The sequence below is a fragment of the Teleopsis dalmanni genome, chromosome 2 (genome assembly GCF_002237135.1).
Source record: "Teleopsis dalmanni isolate 2A chromosome 2, ASM223713v2, whole genome shotgun sequence".
In the NCBI taxonomy this organism is placed as follows: Eukaryota; Metazoa; Arthropoda; class Insecta; order Diptera; family Diopsidae; genus Teleopsis; species Teleopsis dalmanni.
Window position 1 is genome coordinate 212,075,156 of NC_051847.1, and position 22,247 is coordinate 212,097,402.

General features: G+C 30.4%; 1 protein-coding gene across 1 annotated transcript in view; it reads left to right on the forward strand.

Annotated features, from left to right (window-relative positions):
- The first annotated feature begins 696 nt into the window (after positions 1-696).
- LOC119686292 (dedicator of cytokinesis protein 3-like) overlaps positions 697-22,247 on the forward strand; it is a 58,009-nt gene continuing 36,458 nt past the window's right edge. Inside the window, exon 1 of the mRNA XM_038100844.1 lies at positions 697-873. Within this exon, the coding sequence (XP_037956772.1) occupies positions 840-873 (34 nt within the window). The 5' untranslated portion in view covers positions 697-839. The remainder of the gene's footprint in view (positions 874-22,247) is intronic.

Here is a 22,247-nt window from a genome sequence, read left to right on the forward strand (position 1 = left end):
TTTTTCAGTCTGATTTGAACTTGCTTCGTATTTGGTTGCCTAGCGGTCTGTGTGTATTTGAAATTTTACTAAATGCACAATGTAGAAAGGGTTTTGTTGGTGCGGAACTGTCCAGAGCAAAATATTATACAATTTTTATTGTTTTTAAATGCAAAATATGCGGTACATAAAAGAAAGTAAAAGTTGAATTATGAAATATAAAATGTTTTCAATGTTTTAATGCGCATTTGTTCATAAATATTTGGCAAAAATTTGAACACTACATGTTTATCGATTTTCTTATATGAATTTAACAACAACACAAAAAAGTAGTAATTCTAATAAGCGAAGTGAATTTTCATTCTAATTGGAAAACACAGATTTTATGTGGAAGTGGCTAAAACCTAAGAAAATATATGGAGATAAATTCATGATTTTATTTAATTGATTGATGTGATAAATGAGTTTATAAATAATACAAAAACAAACACGTGAAATCATAAATATATCCAAACAAAGAAAAACGCATTGGTGAGCGTGTGGATTGTTGTCGTTCTGTTGTGTTTTGTTGTGTGTGGAGTTCAAAACAAGTGTTTATTATTTGTTAATAATTCTCTTTCATTTTGTTTGTGTTATTTTATTGAAAAAAAAAAAAAATTGCTCTGCGGCTTTTGAAAACACAAAACAAAAAAAAAATATTGCAAAAAATGTGCAAAATAAAAGAGTTAAATATTTGTACACCGTTTTATTAGGAAAATAAGCCAAAAAAAAAAATAGCGGCAGCAGCTTATTGGGTGTGTAGAGTGTAATAGTGCCACTTACCTTGCAAATACGGAAAACAACAACAAAATATATTCAATATGTGGATTCCATCGAATAATAAATATGGCGTTGGTAAGTAAATTATTAATTAAAAATTAAATAAAATGTTTATTATCTTTTTTATATAATTATGTTACTGTGAGGTATCACGTCCACCTAACCACCCACCACCCTTTTAAAAGTTTTCCACGTAAGTTGCATTATTCAACTATCTGTGATTCACACTTTTTCTGCGAAAATTTTCGTTTCTCCGCAGCTGGGCGTAAGCGAAAGAAAACGCGAGCACATACAGCATCCCACATTTCCACCCATTGCCAGCAGCTGCTTTTACGGTGAAGCATTTTCACTCTCCTCTTTTGGTTCTATCATATTCGTTTGACATTTTGATTCAGACATGGTTGTTGTTGTTGTTGCTATTGTTTGTTTCTTTCCTTTTATTTTGCTCTTAATTTTTTTTTATTATTTATTCTGTATTAAAGTATTTTTGTTTTTGCTTTGATTTATATGCGGCTTTTCCAATACTTTTTATTGTATTTGGTTTTTACTGTTGTTGTTATTGTTGTTGTGTGTTGTTAGTACTTTTTTCTTGATGGTGTTGATTTTACTACCCTGAGGTGTTGTCTCAATTTATATAAAAGCGAAATTCAAAATCAAATATTTGGCTTTTGGATTAATTTTTTTTGTTTTTATTGTATATAATGGATTAAAGTCCCATATGTACACTACTGGTAGCTACATTTGTACTTATAAGAGTATATACTATTGTGCAAGATGCATATACACATATATAAACCGTAGATCGTGAGTATAGATAATCATAAATTAAGTTCATAAATTAAGTTTTTACTAGTTGATTACCAGAATTTTAACTAGGTATATGCTAGACATACCGGTATTAATTTCTCTTAATAACGTGTTCTACATTTAAAGACTTTTTGTGAAGGATCAGAATTCGTTATCATTAAAATCTCTTTTAACTTTAAAATTAAAACCTCACATATTATAGAAGTCCTGCTAATTCTAGTTCACTAAACGAACTTATAACAAGAACCGTCCTCTTTATCCTTATTATAACTAATACAAATGATCGTATACCTCTATTGACAACATGTTTTCTAGCGCTTTCCCTCCAATATGCACATCCATTTCTTCACATCATAGATATATAGACATCTATAACAGCAATATAATTAATAACAGTGAGGTCAAATATACATGTGAATTAACAACACTCCAGACAGATGTAGTAACTTCTTCGAAATTACGGTTGCACTGCAACGAAGTTTTCAATAGGGTGATGCCTAATATCGCCTTCGAGGTGCAGGAAGTACTCAGAATATAGTTATGTGCTAAGCAAATATAATTTCGTCAATTCCACATTATATCGCCTATCTGCTTTCATGTCCCATTGAACGCACTTACTTAAGTTCAAGCGATCTTTGAACTCGGCCCATTGAAATGCCTTGGTTTCACCGCCTTAATTCTGGTTGACTTCAATTTAAATGTCACTCATCTCCAATCCATTACTACTACTAAACAGTCGCCTCTCCTCTCACACTACCCTCACATGGTTACATCCTAAATCATGTATATCTATGTAATTCGTTTTATGTTATCAGCTTGTTAGATCTCTGTAGATTACAACACCAACAACATCATTAGATTCCTCTAAGACAGACAATATCAATTGAGAATTTAAACTAATTCTCATTTTGCAAAGCAAATGAATAATCATTTTTAAATAATCGTTATATAAACCTCTTGAAAAAAACTATATAATTTATAAAAAAGTAATTGCATTTCCTTATGATCCAGTTACCAATTTTTACTAGGCTTTGTCCTATATAATAATGATGCAAAGAAGGCAAATTGTTAAAATTATTGTTAGTAACTTATAAGGGAACAGGAAAAGATGACTACCAAAAAGATGGATAGATGATTAAAGGTATTAGCAACTCAAAAAAATAAAAAAAACAAAATCAGCCAAAATGGAAGATTATCGTATGATAGGCTTATATATTTCAAGAACCTTTTGTGAAAAAAAATTACTACGCATATTATAATAATATATATCACCGCGTTTAATCTTAAATTTATTTTCAAATGCACTTTTTTTGTAAACATTTACTTCTTATCTTAACATTTTTATCTAAAACACATTATATCTAATCAAAGCCATTTCTCTGGGAACACTTCGGTTTTCGAAAAAGTGGCGCCTCTTTGTCTGTCTTCAAATAATCAAATGATTTTATTTGATAACTAAAAACTTAATTTTACTGATATTACAATATTTGCCTATTAATGTCAACACTTAAAGACTTTATGAGTTCGATAAAATAAATTCATTATTTTAATTTCATGAAAATGCTGATAGTGCCATATAATGTCATTGACATTAGTCTCATATGTATTCATATGTATATGTATGTCAGTGGAGTAATAATTCTCAACCTTTCGAGGGAACCGAGGGAACTAAACAAAAGTAAACTTATGATTTATTAAGTTTTGTTATTCTACATAATCAATGAATGATAATCTTATCAAGTTAACGTAAGTTTTTTTCTCAGTGTATTTTAGTGCATTTTTATATAAATAATGAGATGGTAATATAAGCAAAACAAAAATAATTAAATGATAGTATATAGAAAACGTTTATTTACTAATATTTTAAGAAAAATATATTTATAAATAAGTTGTCTAAGGTATAACTAAATTGATTTTTGTAAATAATTTAAGTTATGAAGAAGAATCAAACAATAAAATTTTGTAATTTTAGTTTGGAATAGTTCTAGAGAACGGAAACTATATAGAATAGAATGGAAGTATTTGTTTTACTCTGACACTAAAATTATTGTTATTGAATAGACATATACTCTATAAGATGGCATATATGCCCGTAAACCTACAACTAATACCTGTTATACTCGTACATATGTACATTTTCTTTTAAGCTAAGCTCAAAATAAAGTTTGACTTCATAAAACTTACCTTTCGCTTAGACCTTTAAAATATGAACCAATCGATAAAAATTTTGTGTATTGATAATTAGTTATACTAGGTATTTACGTATTCACATTCAATAATATTTTATATGGAGAGCAAGAAAAGATTGTCCGCGAAACTATGGTTGCAGTAACGTTATGTACCCAGACATTTGAAGAAAATGATAATCGTAGATGAGATTATCAAAAGTCACGTTGAACTAGCATTTGCACAAGAAAAGGACATATAAATATGTCTAAAAATAATCACATACCGAAATTAAGGAAGATATGAAAGGTACTGAAAAAATTGCAAAAGTTATGAACGAATCAAACGAAAAAAGTACTCGAGTTTTGTAAATAAAACACACAAATTTAAATTTTATTCCAAATTTATTTTATCTCCTTCAAAATATGCTCCTTCTGAAGTGAAACACATATGCCAACGCTTAACCCAATCTTCCATACACTTTTCGTAGGCCCGTGAAGGTATGGCTTTTAGTTCCTTCAGCGAATTCTCTTTTACCAATTCAATCGACTCAAAACGCTTACCACGAAGGGGCGTGAGTTTCGGGAACAGGAAAAGGTCGCACGGATCCAGATCTGGCGAATATGGTGCCTCAGCAACGACAGTGGTGCCGTGTTTGATGAAAAAATCGCGTACAACAAGAATTTTCCCTAGTAAAAATCGCTAAATGCACTTGAGGTAGTCTCATATTAACAGCTGCTGTAAACAAACTAATTGACAGATGGCGCTCAAATTTGTACCATATGTCAAGAAACCGTGAACCAACATAACAAAAAAAAAATTTTTGAAAAAGCTCTATTACTTAAGGAGTAGTTAACACACAACAAAGTCCGGATACTTTTTGAGCAGAAGGTATATTAAACACATTGTACTAGCGTTGAGCACTGTAACGGAAAGAATGCTAAACTATCATAGCTATACTGATGGGTCACTGATTAGCGATATACACATATAAGATAGAAGCACCAATGACGAAGCAGATAGAAGCATGGAACGAAGGAGACTTTAGCATATCTCTTGTGCTTATGTTCTCCATTGTCATGAACATACCTAAATTTTTTGGCATCTTACAATTTGTAAACCTAGAATACGTCCTAAAAATGGACCTTGAAGCAGTCATTAAATTCGCTAAAAGCTTCGATATACGGCATGATGCCTACCATAAATTTACGTAGAGGTTAAGTTCCATCTGGTAGCTTCATCTGTAGGTCGCAATACTTGTATGCGGAAAAAGGAAAGAGTAAGAAGCAATGTGCTGCATAAAAATATTGAACACAGCTAGACTTTCGTGCTGTTCATTTGTTTTATTTCAAATTTTAATATTTGCTTTATTATTAATTTAATTTACAATATTTGTTCCTTAAATCTAGAGTTAGGTACCTAGTTAAAAAAATGTTCTTAACATACACAGTATTTTTCTAAGACTATCATACATTAATAACAGGTGGTACTTTTATTTAATTTGTTTTAATTTCTAGTAGCGCTCAGTTGTAAGTTACCGAGGCTTAGAGAAGAACTCTAGCTGTGCTTATTTGTAGCACTATTTTCACTGTCAATTGCAGTTGCAAGTGCCAATTTGACTGCGATCCGATCTGTTAAAAACAGTCCAATCTGGAATGTGTTGCATTCTTTCTAATGATATTCTAGGTGTTGTACACATAGGTGTACAAATGTATAAATAAACTGAATATATTCTTTTTATGCTATGTGTGTAGGGTATAATAAATTATTGTTAGGTACTCACTTTAGAAAATTTCACTTGCGTAGTTATTATTTTGTATAAGACTTTATTGAAAATATTTTTTTAATTAATTGAATGGAAATATTTTCACTTACACATACAACAATTACATAGTAAACCAATCATAATAAACAATAATAATAATATAACATGTGGTCAAAATTGTTTGCTCCACTTTTGAAAATATGTCCACATTTATACTTAAAAGCAATAAAAGACAGACATTCTGGCACATAAAAGTTAGCAAAAACACAACAAAGGCCATCATTCTTATACGATATCAGCATCTTTAGCATTAGCATCATCAGCAACAAAAAAAAAAAAACACACACACACACAACGACTAGAAGAAGTGGAGCTTTAAAAAAATATCAAATAATTTGACAAGTTTTTTCAAAGTGGCTTAAAAAAAAGCTAAACTACGCTTTACGTTGATACTGCTCGATTCTTTGCCCGTCTGTGTGTCTGTCTACCCTCTTGTCGTATTTATGTCACATATTAAACGCCCTTGGGCCGCTGCTGGGGTTGACTGTGCTGTCATTTGTGACAAACTGAATGATTTGCTTTGTGACTTGTCTTTTAAATTTTGCCAGTTCTTTTTATGTTTCCGTTTTTTTTTGCGTTAAGCTTTTCCACTCTGCAATTGATATTTTGAAACGATTTGTGGTGAAGTGAATGAGTGGTGACTTTAAATTTGATCCCTTTTCTTTCCTGAATATTTGTTGTTTTAAGCCAATTTACTTTTGTGTCCATCTCTGACGCATTGTAGATGTTGTAGACTTCGCATTCAATTGCATTAATTTGGTTTGAATGAACTTTTTATTTTATTTGCGTCATTGTGTTTTGTATTCTTTCGCTCCATCCTTATTTGTTTTTGTTCACAACCCAAATGGGTTGAGGGCGCATGTAATCAGGAAGAGTGCGACGTCGCTCGTAGTCAACAATTTGGTAAATTGAAACTACCCCGTGAGGTTTGTCCTATTACTCATCTGAAAACTTTTCTAATTAATGTAGATTCGGTTTTGCAAAATTGCTTTTGTGCATGTAAACTCACATACATACTCGTATATAAATAAAATGAATAATTTTTTTTACAGTGTACTTTAATAAATAATCTATAATAATCTATTCACGTGATAAAATTATTTTTTTAAATTTTATGAAGTGTTGAAAATGAGTAATAAAATTTTTGAAGTCATGATTATGTCAAATTAAACTCTTTAATTGGAATAAAGGCATCACATTGTATATTAAATGTCACTATTATGGTTGCTTGAATAATAAAATAATTTTAAAATATTTAAAATAATTGAATATATTCTCTGAAATATTAAATGAAACTGATTTTAATTATCATCATTATCTTAAAATTCCAATTAATTAGTTAAACTTATTTAATTAAGATACAATAGTTCATCAATGGGCGCAGTGTCTTGAACAGCTAATGTTCGAACCCATTAAATACTAAACCTATCTAACAACTCTTTTGAACCGTTTTCTCTAATTTAATTAGATTGATCATTGAATCGAGTAGACTCTCGGTTAAGCGAATATCCGATATAAGGAACCTTTAGCGAATTCCTTTCTGAAAATCTTAACGTTAAGTATATTTCTGTGAAAAAGTTATGTTTTTTTAATTTAAAATACATAAGTTTTTAGATTCTGGCAACTCTTTTTATAGATTGGTAATGCTATCACTGACATCTGTGTTAAATTTTATATCAACATTTGCATCTGTCTAGTGTTTTGTGACCAACAAAAAGTAAATTTAGCGTTGTTAACAAGGTCTGACTTTATTGAGCAAAGAAGTTGCATTAAATTTTGTTTCCATGTTGAGAGGCCTTTGGGGATCAAGCTATATCAAAGAATAAAATATATACCATTTCTATGAACAATTTAAATAAGGCAGAAAAGTCTTTGGAGACAATAAGCGCCGTGGAGATCTATCAACGTGAACGGATGAACAACATGTCTAGGAAAACAAAGATTTGGAGATATCGTTGATACTCAATATTTCAATTAAATCAGTCCAAATTATGTTAAATGATGTTTTGGGCCTGACGAGAAAAAATCTTGTGTCAAAAGCTTTCAATTTTCTGAAATAAAAGTGTCACGTTAAAATCTGTTAAACAATGCAATCTGTCTATCAGTACAACATGAATTCATGAAACATGAAACATGAATTCATAGTAATAGGAGATGATAATTAGGCATACGATCTGGAAACCACCGATCGTGTAAAAGGTGAGCCAACACTGAAAAGACCGTGCCAAAGTCTTTAAAAAATTAAATGTTAATTGTGCGATCTCTAGTCTTAAATTTGACATATCTTTGGTATGACAGCTTTTCTTGTTTAAACATGATTTTCTTCTAGTAGCCCACACCATAAGATATCTTTAAACAAAAAAAATTGTATAAGATAAAGTCAATAATCCTTACCTCATTTTTTATATATAACACTATGAATACACACTATGTGAATCTTTATGTATTTTTCTTAGATTTAGAATGATATATTTCATTGTCTTCAAAGTACTTTATAATACATTTATCCCAATGTTTTTTCTATTCGTAAAAAAAATTGTTAAAATCGATTTTTGGAATGGTCTTCAAAGAGCATAGCGATTCTGCCTACTCGTTAGTGCCGATACGTTCTTTTGAGCTTAGTCACACAGTAAAAGGTCTCATGGTCACATAGGAAATAGATGTGGAATAATAGTTAGGTTATGTTTTATCAATTTATCGTGGATTGGATAAAGTTTATGCTGTATAATAAAATTCATGTACTTTATTCAGTCGTAGGGTTTGTTTTAAGTGACTACATGTCTGCCATATCTGAGACATATTCCAATATATGTTAAGTATCCTATATTAAAATTAGCATAGTTACCCGCTGATTTTGATACGTTACTGTAGAGCAATTTGTGGTGAAATAAAAAATATATTTTAATACAATAAATAATATTCCATTTAATATAATATAATAAATATCGAAAACTTACAAATCAGGAATATGTTGAGTCGTCATTTTATTAAATATACATTACGTGCATTTTTCACCCCACAGCAGAAAAAAAAATAAAAAAAAAAAAAGTTAATATTGCAAAACATAAAAGTTGTCAATTTTATAAATTATAAAAAAATAAAATAAAGAATAAATGAAAAATTAAAATAATAAAATTTATTAATTTTAATTTGTAAAGAATTTTTGCCGTTGTGTCATTTCAATGTAATTTTGTTTCATTGTTTAATATGCTCGGCAGTGCTTCTGTTAACTTATGCCGTACCCTGACATCTCCTAACTCAACTGATAACTCTTGTTCCTACTCTTGTTGCTACTACTGTGGCTACTATGGGTCGGATTAAGTTCCTGTTGTTGTCAACAAATTTAGTGCTGCCGGACGTAATGTTGCTTTATTTGAATTATGAATTGTTTAATGCTCGGATATTTATATTGTGCTCGCATAAGTATTAATTGTGCGTCTTTGTGTGTATGTCTCAACTTTCGAACATATCCAGGGGCATGGCTGGGCTTATGGCTCACTTCCATACAGCTACACATATTAACATTAACAATATAAAGACAACATATAGAATAACAATAATAAATCTACCGGATGAGGAATTACTGCATTGGGAATAATGAGCATTAAAAAACACCAAAAAAAAAAAAATAAATAAATAAAAGAAATGGAAAATGAGACTTTGCGTTATATACATTATGTAGATACTTGTAGATACTCGTATATGGGCAGAAAGTAAAAAGAAAATAAAATGTAATGCGATAAAGATTTTTGTGGGTTTAGGATTTATTGAAGAACCACACATAAAAAGGTAAACGCAGTTAATAAAACTAAAATTTATAGTATAATTGATTTATTATTTTGCTTATATACAATATAAATTTCCGTATAAAATTTTCTGCTTTTATAGATAAAAATCAATTTAGAGTTTATTACTATTTAGAGTTTCTATTTCGTTCTCTATGCACTTGTGTATTCCGAATTCTGAAAATTCTTTAATTCTTTTTATGTTTTCTTGATAAAAAAATTAACACTTGAAAGAGTACTTAAGTTTTGTACTTAGTACTTAGAATTTAATTGCATTGCATTCTAGAGAAATTCAATTTCAACAATTATCATTAGTTTCAGATATTGCAATTAATTAGTGTATAGTGTTATCGTTTATTTAGTTATTAATACTCGAAACTCTTAGTGCAGATAGCACAGTCGTGAATTGAATCTGTATTCAGCTTAAGCTTCAGTTATGAAGCTTAATGTCATATATATGTTGAGGCTAGTTGAGTTGAGTCAGTGCACCTGAGCACTTTTACTCTCTATTAACTGCGAGGTTTCTACAAAACCCCTCTTTGCGCCTTGACTGGATTATTGTTTATCACTTCACTAAACTAGGCAATAATTGACCTCAGATCTGCATATCTCCCCGAGGAGCCTGTAACCATTCTGAGATTTGATAACGCGGTGTTAGTAAGTCTGTCACATTTCGCAAATAATTTCAGGGCTCTATCCTTTATGTCATATATAACCAAATAAATTTAACAAACTAATTGCCAACTGCAATATTTCCTACATTTATTTATAAATCCATTATTTATGAATTATATCAATAACGTTGTTGACTTAAACAAGACTTAAGTGAGCATTGGTACTAAAGTTACAAGTGTCAAATCGACCTTAAATGCCACATTTACTAAATAATTAAATAAATTAATAAACTTATTATAAAATAAATTTATGAAATGCAAACAGAATAGTTGCTCTAAAATTCTACATCTCCTTAAGCCGCTGTTTAATAATAATCTAGAGATCTAAGAATCGACTCAGTGAAAAAGTATATCAAGGACAGAGCCGTAAAATCATTCACAAAAGTTGATACGTTGCTCAACCCCGCTCTAACAAACCTTAAGTCCACCTCAGGACTTACAGGAAGATATGCTGATCTATGGTTCGTCATCAGTTAGAAAATAAATAAATGATAATGATTCTAGTATAGTTAAAGTTTAGTGTGGGGCAGGGATAAGCAATAGCGCTAACTCAAATCACAACAACAACAACTACTACAACTAATGACTTAAGTCAGTATTGAAACTTAAATTACAACTGTTTCAAATTGGCCCTTAATAATAATAACAAATAACCAGATAAATGAAATAAATTTATTACTAACTCCAATATTTCCTACATTTTTTGGTAAATCCATTATTTTCTAAAACAATTCAATAACTTTTAAAGCAATTTTAATATCTGGATTTTACACAGAAACACGCATATCCTTTGGATGACATAACACGCAAGTGCTTTTTTTAGTTGTCAGACAAAACTGTAGTCTTACTTGCAATTACATAAATGGATGATAATCGTTCTCTTGTCTTCATAAGTCTAGCACATACTTTTACAAAATATTTCTTTTGTTCCTTATGTGCTTTAGAAATTCTCGAGCACTCTTGGATGGGCTTCATATGCCATTTAAGTCATTGTTTCTCAAGTGACGTAACAAATAGTTTGTTTTAAAATATTTCTTCCATGAAATTAGAATTTTTGTAATATAATTTTTTTAATATTTCTTAAAATTGTCTTTTTGTATTCCTCAGATATATTTAGTTAAAAAATGTATATTAAAGTTTTGATGGTTTTTATAGAAAAATGAATTAATACATTATAAACTTGTATATTAAATAGAGTGGTTGCAAAGTTTTTATTATTTTAATTTTTGGCATTTTTAGCTGACCTGACCATACAGCTGTTTCGAGTAGTGCCAAATTTCCATCAACAGTGGTAACCACAGTACGCGCACTTAAGTCCATTCTGTCAGCGTGGTTGGGCACGCTATCAGCATCCCTCTTCTTCATAGTTGTTGTTTTTGTTGTTGATTTTGTCTTTTCTGTATCCATTCTATTGGGTCCCCACTCGAGTTCGTTATCGTTCATTGAGTGTGCAGTCACCTTTATGATCCCATGGTTGTCTTTGCATGCAGGGAGTTCCATGTAAGGGTTGACGTATCTCCTTATGAGAGTATACGTTCAGAGCCGGACCAGTGTTAGTCAGGAATATACTCAACTGAGCTTGCACCACCAATTTAAAACTCTGCCAGTGTTTTAACGGGACGGGGGCAAGCCCAGAAGCCATTTCCGTAGAAAGTCACTTCTAAGTACTCAGGTTCCAGAATGACACCCTCAGCAGCCCAAGGGTAACTAATTTATATCAATTTATATCAATTTCTACTATATACTCAAAAATACTTAAGCAATTTATTGGATTGTTCGAAATTATTAAAGTTTTTTTTCAAGAAAGGTCTTAACTATATACCTAGGGGTCGCATCGTTATTATATATTTCTTAGTAAAAACAATAAAGCTTGTTAGAGAAAAAAAATTGTTTTATTTTGCACAAGGGTTTTTGTTTGATACTTTATCAAATATGAAAAGTTGAAAGCAGTATTTTTGATATATTTTATTATCAAACAAATAAAAATGTAATATAATCAAAAAAAAAATATTATTTGATAAATTGGTTAACAAAATTCAAAAGTTATCAAAAGTCAGCAATATTCTCTGTTTTCCCTAAACGATAATCAGTTTTATATTCCATGGAACAATATCTTCACATACAAATCCAGGAAAATATGTTACCCATTTCACACAATTTTGCCTACGTCACTGCATACGTTACATAATTAAATGAATTACTATACTAACACAACTTTTCTCGAATGTAGGTCAAAACTTAACGGTAATGAATTCAATGAGACAGCATAATTTTATGTAATTAATTAATATGCAAATGTTAAACTGATACCTTTGCCAATAAGGAAGAACTTTATTCAATATAAAGTAATTTCAATACAAATGAGCCAAGTTCCTGCTTAGATTGTGATGCTAATTTTTCCATGATTCACTCTAAATCCATTAATTTCATTAATTAATGGTTTCCATGTTGATCAATTCTAGTTACTGTTGCTTTATTGTTTTGTTGAAGTTATTAGTTTATGAGTAGTAAACGTCCAACTTAAACGTTTAGCGTGTTTCCGTTATCTGCTCTTTTTAAATGGTTATAACTGTCATGTGGTTAAGGTTTAGTACCTACCTCTACGATAGGGATACCTTGACAGCTAGCGTGTCGATCTTGTTCCATTAGTTGTAAAATATCATTTTTAATGACGATCCGATCAGAGTAAAGTGTGTCTTTATGATCCTGGATCTGACATTCACTCACTGCATGCCCCACAGTAAACAGCATAAATTTAAATAAATAAATATATATTTATTTTAGGGGATTGCAATACTGAATTGTTTTGAGCATACATGGAATCCAATAATGTCAGTGCTTTGTTTTTGATATACTTTTGCACTCTCTCGACTCTTAAGTCCTTGTGTTTATCTTTATTTTTTTATTCCTTTCCTTTTATTTTATTCAGGAATTGGTTATGGAAACACCTTTACTTCCTTATGTCGGCGAAATTATGGTAATTTCGCTGAAATCGTCTAATCCTAATTGAAGTTTCCTTTCTTGCGTTTTATTTTGTAGTTGGTTGTGGAAAAACCTTTACTCCCTTATGTGTTAAATGTCAATTCATGCATTTATAAGTGTCGATGCTTTCAGTTACCATATTATCGCTACTACGATCAATAAATGAATGTAATTGTCGCAACGTCCAATTCGTCATAATCGTCTGTCCTCAATCGTACTAATCGTATCCCTTAATTCAAATTGTGTGAAAAAAACAATCGTCCAGTCCATCGTGTAATCGTCCTTTATTTCTTTATTGTAGCCGAAACTATCATTGCAACATTGATTGCTTAATAAACTAAATTCTATGAGTGAGCATAGCTGCTGGTGTTGCTAGCGTTATAAAATTCAGTGAGAACTCTGCGATTATACGAATATACATACTGCACTAAAAATTATAGTAAACATTATTCGGTTTTGATTTTATCGCTGACCGTTTACGCTATTAATTTCAAACCTTATTATACTTTATTGATATTATCATATAATAATGACCTATATTGAGGACTTAAACATTTATATTAATTTATATTTGTTGTTATTTTTATAAATCTTAGCTGTGAAAGATAATTTAAACTAATATTTTTTTTATAAAATAAGCTCGTTTGTTATCATTTATTTAAATTATGAATATTGCTTTGGTTGTGCATTTCATCTGCGATAAATGAAAAACTTCACATCTGAAGCTGAAGTGTACATATATATTTTCTAGTTCATTAAACTAACGAACCATTTAATTAACCTAATTAATTTCAGCAGAAAAAAGTATGAAGTACTGTCGGATAAAAAGGCAATAAAAATATGAACTACTGAAGACATTTATGCATAATGGCAGCATAATTTGTTGCTTTTTGTCAGTGTCATGTTTGGCGGTATTCTTTATGAGAATTTATGTTATGAAGTTGGACATAAAGAGTCCAAGAGTATTGCAGCGGCAGTGGTGGTTACAGCGCTGTCAGTTTTTATTTGGTTTTATATTACAGGTCAAATGTGTAGTAGGTTGCGGAACTGTTTTCATATCAATTTTTACTTACGCGACAGTACGCTTGTTGGCTGAAACCTCTTTCTTTGGTTTTTGGTTTTATGGTCGTTTATTTCTGTTCCGGTTTAGTTCTTTGTCATTTTATTTTTCCATTTTTCCATTTTTTTGTTTTTTGCTTGTACTTCTTTTGTTCATTATGCGTATTATATTTTTTTTAAATTCTTGTGTTTAATGACATTTTTATTCAAATTTGTTTTGCATTACATGCCGATTTCAACAACAAATCCAACTGCGTTGTGGTTGTTGTTGTTATTATTCGTATTATCAAATCCCCATTGAAATCTTACAACGGCAGCAAGCAACTCGTACAAGTTTACGAATGAATGTGAATAAGTATGCGTACTCGTACTTGTACTCGTGCTTTCATCCTGAATTTCATTCTAAAGTAAGCATATGAACAGTAAATTTACACTTAAAATATCCGTATATCGACATATACTTATATGTGTATGCCTGTATGTGTGTATTGTAGATATGCACTTGTGCCACATATAAAGAGTACAGCAAATATGTTTTTTGTTGTTGTACACTCACTCATATTTGTTGTATGAAGCATGAATGGTATGAGTATTTTCCGTTTATCAAGTGCTAAGCGCCAGAAATACGTTTATGTAAATTTCATATTAACATATTGTGCCCTACATACTGTACATAAAGTATATAAAGTTTTTAATAATTTTCGTGGCAGAAGTTCAATGCGATATTCTGTATGTCTGCATATCTGCAAAGGGAAATATTTCCAGGAAGGTGCGAAGTAATAAAATTAAATATGCAAACTTATACAAGAATTCAGAAAAATAAAATTTTCTTAAAATGTTGAATAAAATTCTTAGAAGTTCTGGCAAACTTATTTTTCAAAAATGGACTTTTTTTGCAGTAGGTGGAAAGCCACTGTGGGAGACTTGAACCCACTAAAATCACCCATTAGGAATGAATGGAGAAGATTTCCACAGCATTGAGGAAAATTCATTCCAGTAATCAGGGGAGAGAGATGTGAACATATAGGCTTAATAATGCACCACTATTTAATAAAACTTCTATACTCAAATGTTCAACAAAATATTTAAAATATTTGAGATTATATGCATTTCATTTTCTAGCTTAAATTGTAGATATTCAGCAAGCCTTTTTGATAAACTATGGTTATTTGTTTTATCCGTGGTACTTGTAGGCCATGTACGACTTCGAGTAAATTGAGGGAAATAGTATGATAGATTAGATAAAAATTAGGTAAATTTTATAAGATGTTTAATAAATAAATAAATTCGAAAACTTTTAAGCAAAAATAATAAATAAGTGTAATAAATAAATAAATAAATATTTATATAAGTGCAGTGCAAAAAATATATATATAAACTCCTTTCCTTGTATCAGTGATTCGGTAATAATCGGCTTCAATTTTTTTCTGTTTTTTTTTTATTTTTTTTTATTTATTCCTTTACCTCAATTTACTCGAACTCGCACACGGCCGTAGTCTAAAAAATTATTTACGAATAATTAAATACAAGAAATAGTTCCAAGACCACAGATGATGGCAATACTCGAAATAGCTGTATGGTAAGCCAAAATTAATTATAATAAATTATAATAGTATAATAGTATAGAATTTTTGCTGTTGTAGTTTACTAGTTGTCAAAAGCTCTCTATGGTTATGATTGAAATAACTAAAATCATTACAGGCATAGCGAAAGAAACTGTTTTGGGACTTGTTCAAGAGCAGTTTAAGTATACTCGAAATGGAATAATTCGATCCATAACCTTCAATTGATTGCATTCATTTAAAAAACTTGTTCTTGGCTTTTACTATATACTTCCTAAATCTTACGTGCATTATCGGTATTTTTTAATTAAACAAACCGACGCACAGTGTGGCAGAATTCAAATTAGACAATCAAAATTTGGTGATTTCTGAATCAGTTGAGATATTAAAAAGCAATTTTGAGATAGGCTTTCTTTTGAATGTATTTGGCTTACATATATAGAAATATAATTTAATAAATAATAATTACTGTACTGTACTGTATTATCTTAAAAATCTTGTATACCTAATAAGTTCATAGTATGGTATATAGATAAAATACCGCTATTGACAGATCTATACGATTTTTAGAATGTGACATCCTATAACCGAGTGTATCAAGGACACACTGTGATACAGAGTTTAGTTGACAAGTTGCATTGAAATTAGTGGGACTACTTTCATAATTTCCAAAACAGTAGAAAAATATGAATTACGTGTAATTAGGAAATACAATTCTTTACAGAATAAATATTCTTTGACAGAATAAATACTATAAACATTCAGCAATAGCTTAGAATGTATTATGGGCTGAAGACTCTATCAAGGCTGAACACTCAAATTCTGTCGCTATTTCAAAAAAAAAGGTTAAATAGATAACTGACTCCATATAGAGAGGTATATGTACTTGTTTAATGCCGGTTTTAGTGTTGTGAAAGCTGCGTTCAAAATAGATACTGCTATCGATCACAGTGGGTTAAAACCAACAATACATTGATTATTCCGTGCTCTGTTTGGTGTTATTTATAACGTAATAAAAAGGATGCGTAAGGAAATAATAGATGCTGGAGAATAGATGAAGTTGATGGATGAAACATAAATCAATTGCCACACTTTAGGATCTAGCCAGTAATCAGCAATTAGCAAAAGCTATCCAAAGCAACCAAATACGCGATTGCTATCAGGAATGATACACCCACTATCTTAATCGTCAATTATCTTCAAAAAGGAAGAACAATTAATAGTGAATATTGTGTTGTGGTCTATTTAAAAAAGAACTTGCGAATAAATAGTCTTAGGTCAGGAAAATAAAAATCTATCACTCCTAAATGGATACTATATTACTGATAAATAAGATATCGATACCGAATAAAGTCGAACATTGCCTAAAAGTGTTGTTTTTTTCCAAATTCTTTAAATATATATATTAGATGGTCTTAAATGTAGTGCTTTATTTACATGCTTCGGTTTAATTCCTTTTCTTTTCCAACAAAAAACTTAATGAATGTATATTATATATAATTTTCAATATGTAGTGCAAAGCTCTAAATCAAGTTACCCGATTATCATTAGTAGTAAACTATAAATTTACATAAAAATAAAAAATTTATGTAAAGCTGGTATCGTCATTTATATGGAATGCTTAAAACATGTTTAAGCCGAAATAAAAATGAAATGTGCATTCACAACTCCAAACATTTAATGCCTACTTGCCTTACCCTTGTTTTTCCTAAATTATGCCCATTACAATCCCTGTGCGAACAGAAGTGTCGCTTAATGCTCATTAAAATTGTTGTGCTTAGTCCTCTGGAGTGCCATAAGTGGAAAGTAGAAAATTGTTCATAGAAATTCTACGTCTCTAATGTGACTGACCTATTTAGAGCTGTTTCAGTTATGGCACTTGTTTTGGCAAAGACGACAAGTTTTGTTGGTGTCTAAACAAAAACTGCGCAATATAAAAGAAAGTGGCCTTTTTTGCTCTGTTTTTAATAAACATGAAAGTTTTTCATTTTGTCAAAGAAAATGAAAACACTTTAAAAACATTTTCCTCAACTAGGAAAATATGGTATTAACATGTGTAGTTAATTACAGCGTCCAAATGCTGCACATTTAAACGCGGGCACTTTCGCTAATTAAATGACATTTTAATTGTCTTTTTTCTACTGTTGTCATAAACACAATTTATATTAACTGTGAAATTATATACAATATTCATCTATATATGTATTCATATATATGTATATTAATTTAATTTTCATCAATTAATGTGTTAAAATTTCAAGTAACAAAGCTTTAAACAAACTTTAGGTTCGGTTAGGTTATACCGACGATCCCTTGTGGATCCACGTAGGCCCATTGTGTTAAAGTATATATAAGAAAAACTTTTCTAGTTCTATAATTTTTTGTTTCTGTTTTTTTAAAATTTTATTATTTAGTCATTTGTGCTACAACTAATCCTAACCCAAGAGAAGATACTCAGCCTTTCGAATAATGTCAATTATATCCTTCGATGAGGAGTTTTTAATATAAGTGCCAGGAGTATGTTTCTTTTAAAGGAATGTGTGTAAAACCCCTGTCGAATAGAGTGGATGTTCTGTGAACTCAGATAATTGCATAACATGAAATAAGCATATTTAGCACAGAGTTTTTAGATTACTTTTATCAATTATCGCTATGTTTGTAAATACATTGCAGAAACTGCAGGATGTAGGAATTCCTTGGTTGGAAGAAATTTATGGGGCATGATTTGGATTCACTTAGTTGGTAGATCATTACCTTGACTGTTTTCATAGTCAAGGTATAAAAACTCATAAGTTCGCCCAAAATTACAGAGTTTGCCTGACTTCTTTCTTACTTAAAACATAATCCTTTTGGTCAATAATGCATAGGAACCTATGCAGACAAACTTCGCATTTCTTTTAATATTTATTTAAGATGGCGTGGAAACATGTAGAAAAAAGGTACAATCCTGCAATTTGTCTGTGATTGTTTAGTTTTGGCAACCAAAATGATCTAATTTTAAAAAAGAAATTATTTGACAGTATGTCGGACTGTTCTTCGGTAGAAATTAAATATCTACTAAATTTCTCAAATTCAACTAATTGTAGGATGTGAAGGATATCTGGTAACTTGACACTGCTTCTAATTAACAATCTAACACATATGTTTTTACATATTCGTAACAGTTTCATTGTATTTAATAGATGAATATGTAAAACGGAGCGCTACTAGATAAACACAAGTTCTGGTAGCGAGCAAATTTATGTTCTGGAACTGTTTGACATGAATAATTAAATCATCGAAGTCGCTCACTAATAGTAAGATGATATAGCAGAGATTCTAAAAATTTGCAGTTTTATTGTATTTAATAGATGAATATGTAAAACGGAGCGCTACTAGATAAACAGAAGTTCTGGTAGCAAGCAAATGTATGTTCTGGAGCTGTTTGATATGAATAATTAAATCATCAAAGTCGCTCACTACTAGTAAGAAGATGATGTAGCAGATATTCTGAAAATTTGCTATTTTTAACAAGTGCTACATTTTTATAAATTTATGGATTAAGTAGAAAGGAACATCTAAGTACTAAAAGAAATAACCCCTTACTTAGGGGAATATATAAGACATTATGATTAGAACGCTTATGACTAGTACATATTTAATAACATCAAAACATAATAATAACCAATTAGAGGACCAGATATATAGAATAGTTACACTAAATGGTATTGAACAATATGTATATTTAATTAGAACTTTATCAGAGTAGTGAATTGTTGGGGTATCTGATCTAAAATATTATGTTCACTATTAGTGCAATTGGATTTACTCCAATCGTAATTATACGAATGATGTATAAATTTTTATTTTCTCACAAGTTAATGAAGTACGGAAGTACGTATTTAATTGTTCTCTTGAAATTATGAAAATAAAAGCACTGTAATTAAATTTGAAAATACTTAAAAATTTTGCATTCTTTTTACAAAAATATCGCTATAATTTTTATTATTAAGTATGCATATTTAACACAAGTTAAACATGCTTTATTGCACTTAACACCTCATTACTTAACTTCCCATCAATTATGGCCTTAAAATTTAACCGCCATCAGTTGATGCCACATTACAAGTGCCAACGCCAAGTACGTATCTTAAATAATGTTAATAACCCTTTAAATTGTACTTTGAATTATAAGCTTTACTTAATTTTTACTAATAATAAACACAAACGCCAACTGTGCACTCATAGGCTGCCTGGGCAATGCAGCCTATACAGCCTATGCAGCGTTACTGTATCAAGTCATTAAATTACGAGAACATTAATTTAGTTTAGCTGCAACAGCAGCAATAGCATTAGTACCCAGAAATTTTACAAGCCTCCATATACGACCTCCATATATAACAGCATCTGTACATATACGTTGTAATTACATGGAATATGTACTTAGATATGTTGATATGTCCGTGCATGCATTCAACCATTGAGTCGACCTTCCGTTCGTCTCTATTGCTACTTCATTGCAGTTTAGTGGGCAGATTGCAGATGAAAGCGTAAGTCAGGGAGCAGATTGCATAAAAACAAAGTCATAGGGTTTTTACGCCACAGACCAATGTCTCGAGACCAGAGCGTATAAATTTTAAGAGGGCAGCGGCGACTCTGGTTCCTGGTGCTGACGTTGATAGACGTTTACGATGCATATTGAAAGCAGTCATTCCTAAACAGGAAACTGTATTCTCATTTTTTTTTTATTTTTTTTTAAATAAATTAAGTGTTGTGTGCTGCATTGCTGTTGCTGAATTTGTTGTTGTTATTGTAGTTGTCTTACGTTCTGCTGCTGCTTTCATAAGCGCATAATGCACTTTGCGTATCTTTAGCTGCTCTTTTGTTTTGGCATATCTTTTGTTTTATATCTCTTTTTATAAATTTATACTATTCTGGCAGGCAGTCAGCAAACAGCAAATAGCAAGCAGCAGCAAGTTTATCTGCAGCTTCAATGTGCAGTGTGCAGTGTGCATTGCCAGTGGCGGAATATGTGTATTGAATTCATAATTGGCAACATTACTCTGGAGTTTGACTGCTGTCGCCCTCATGGCGTTCGTATGCCCAAGTGCATTTATCATTGCATTTTATAATTCAATTTTTTCCTCTTTTCATATAAGTTTTCCTTATCTGAGTGAGTCTATGGAAATGTTAATAGCTACTTCGTTTCTGTTGCATGGCACGTAGTATTGACATATTTGTGCTCGTGCTCCCTTCAAGGTGGAACGTTTGTTTAGCTATGGCATTCATGATTTCTATTAATAGCGGAACTATTTAATATTGGACTTTTCCAAAATACTGCATCTGTTTTACAATATTTTTAAATAGGTTTTGGTAAAAAAAACTATCAGTGTCATTATCAAATTGAAATTATAGAAACTTTTCTATTTTAATATTTTAAATGAAGTTCGTTTGTTAATTAAATGCTTTTTTAAACAATGAATCATAAAGCGATAAAGATATATGCACTTATATAAATGATAAAAAAAAACGTTAATATTAAATCATGATTTATCAGACAGTTTTCATTATGAACTTTAAACACAGTCAATAAAGTGTTTACTCACTTTAAAAACAATGATGATTTCATTCAAAAAATCTGAAGTAAATAACATAATATATTGTTTAATTTAATAGGAAATATAAATTGCATACAGTCGGTATAGTAAGAACACTGTAAAATCTTTAACTTCTCTAGTCTTTTATGTTTTTAGTTGGTGTAAAGAGTTGTTGTACTAAAGGTCTATTTACACCCTTCCACACCATATAGGGATACCTATTATCAATTACTGCCAAAGAGAGAGTCAGACAAGGAAGAGGAAAAGAGAAGAGAAGGACTAGCCCTAGAAGGCATACGTATAGCAGGCATATGTGAGAATGAAAACGATTTCTCAAAACGATAAAGTGGATTTGCGAGTATCTGTATTCAAATTTTCTTTAAAACTTCTTTGTGGTATCACAATGGGCCCTCGTGCAGAACATAAATAAGCCTATTATGTTTTTAAATGTCTAACATATCCTTTTCACAAATTAGTATATAAGCGTCACAAAATATATATACAGTAACCAAACAAATGATTAATAGAACACGAACTTTGTGCTTTGTATAATTATTATTTTAGATGAGTTTTTATATATAAAAAAAAGTTAGTAATTAAAACAGACGTAATTTGATATTTATTAAATCGATTTCGCAATTGTACTATATAAATGAAATAAATTTGCATTATTTCTATTATACTCTGTTAACTGAACTTAAATTATTCATTAGTTTCTCAAGTGGACTTCGTTTATAAAGAGGGGATTACACAATTCTGGTATCTGCAAATGTGGACGTAAAGCTTCTACTCATTTTATCTGCTCATGTGTTGCGATTATATAAAAAATGATCCAGAACGTCAATCTGGCTTTCAAGCAATATTTTTAGGTCCTGATTTGTCAATGTTAGCTTGAGAGATATTATCCTGTAATAACACAATCATTGTCAAAAGTCGAAGTCTATTATTGTTCCTTTTAATAACAATACATATAAATGTCAAAGATTTTATGTTTCTATGTATATCTATGTATA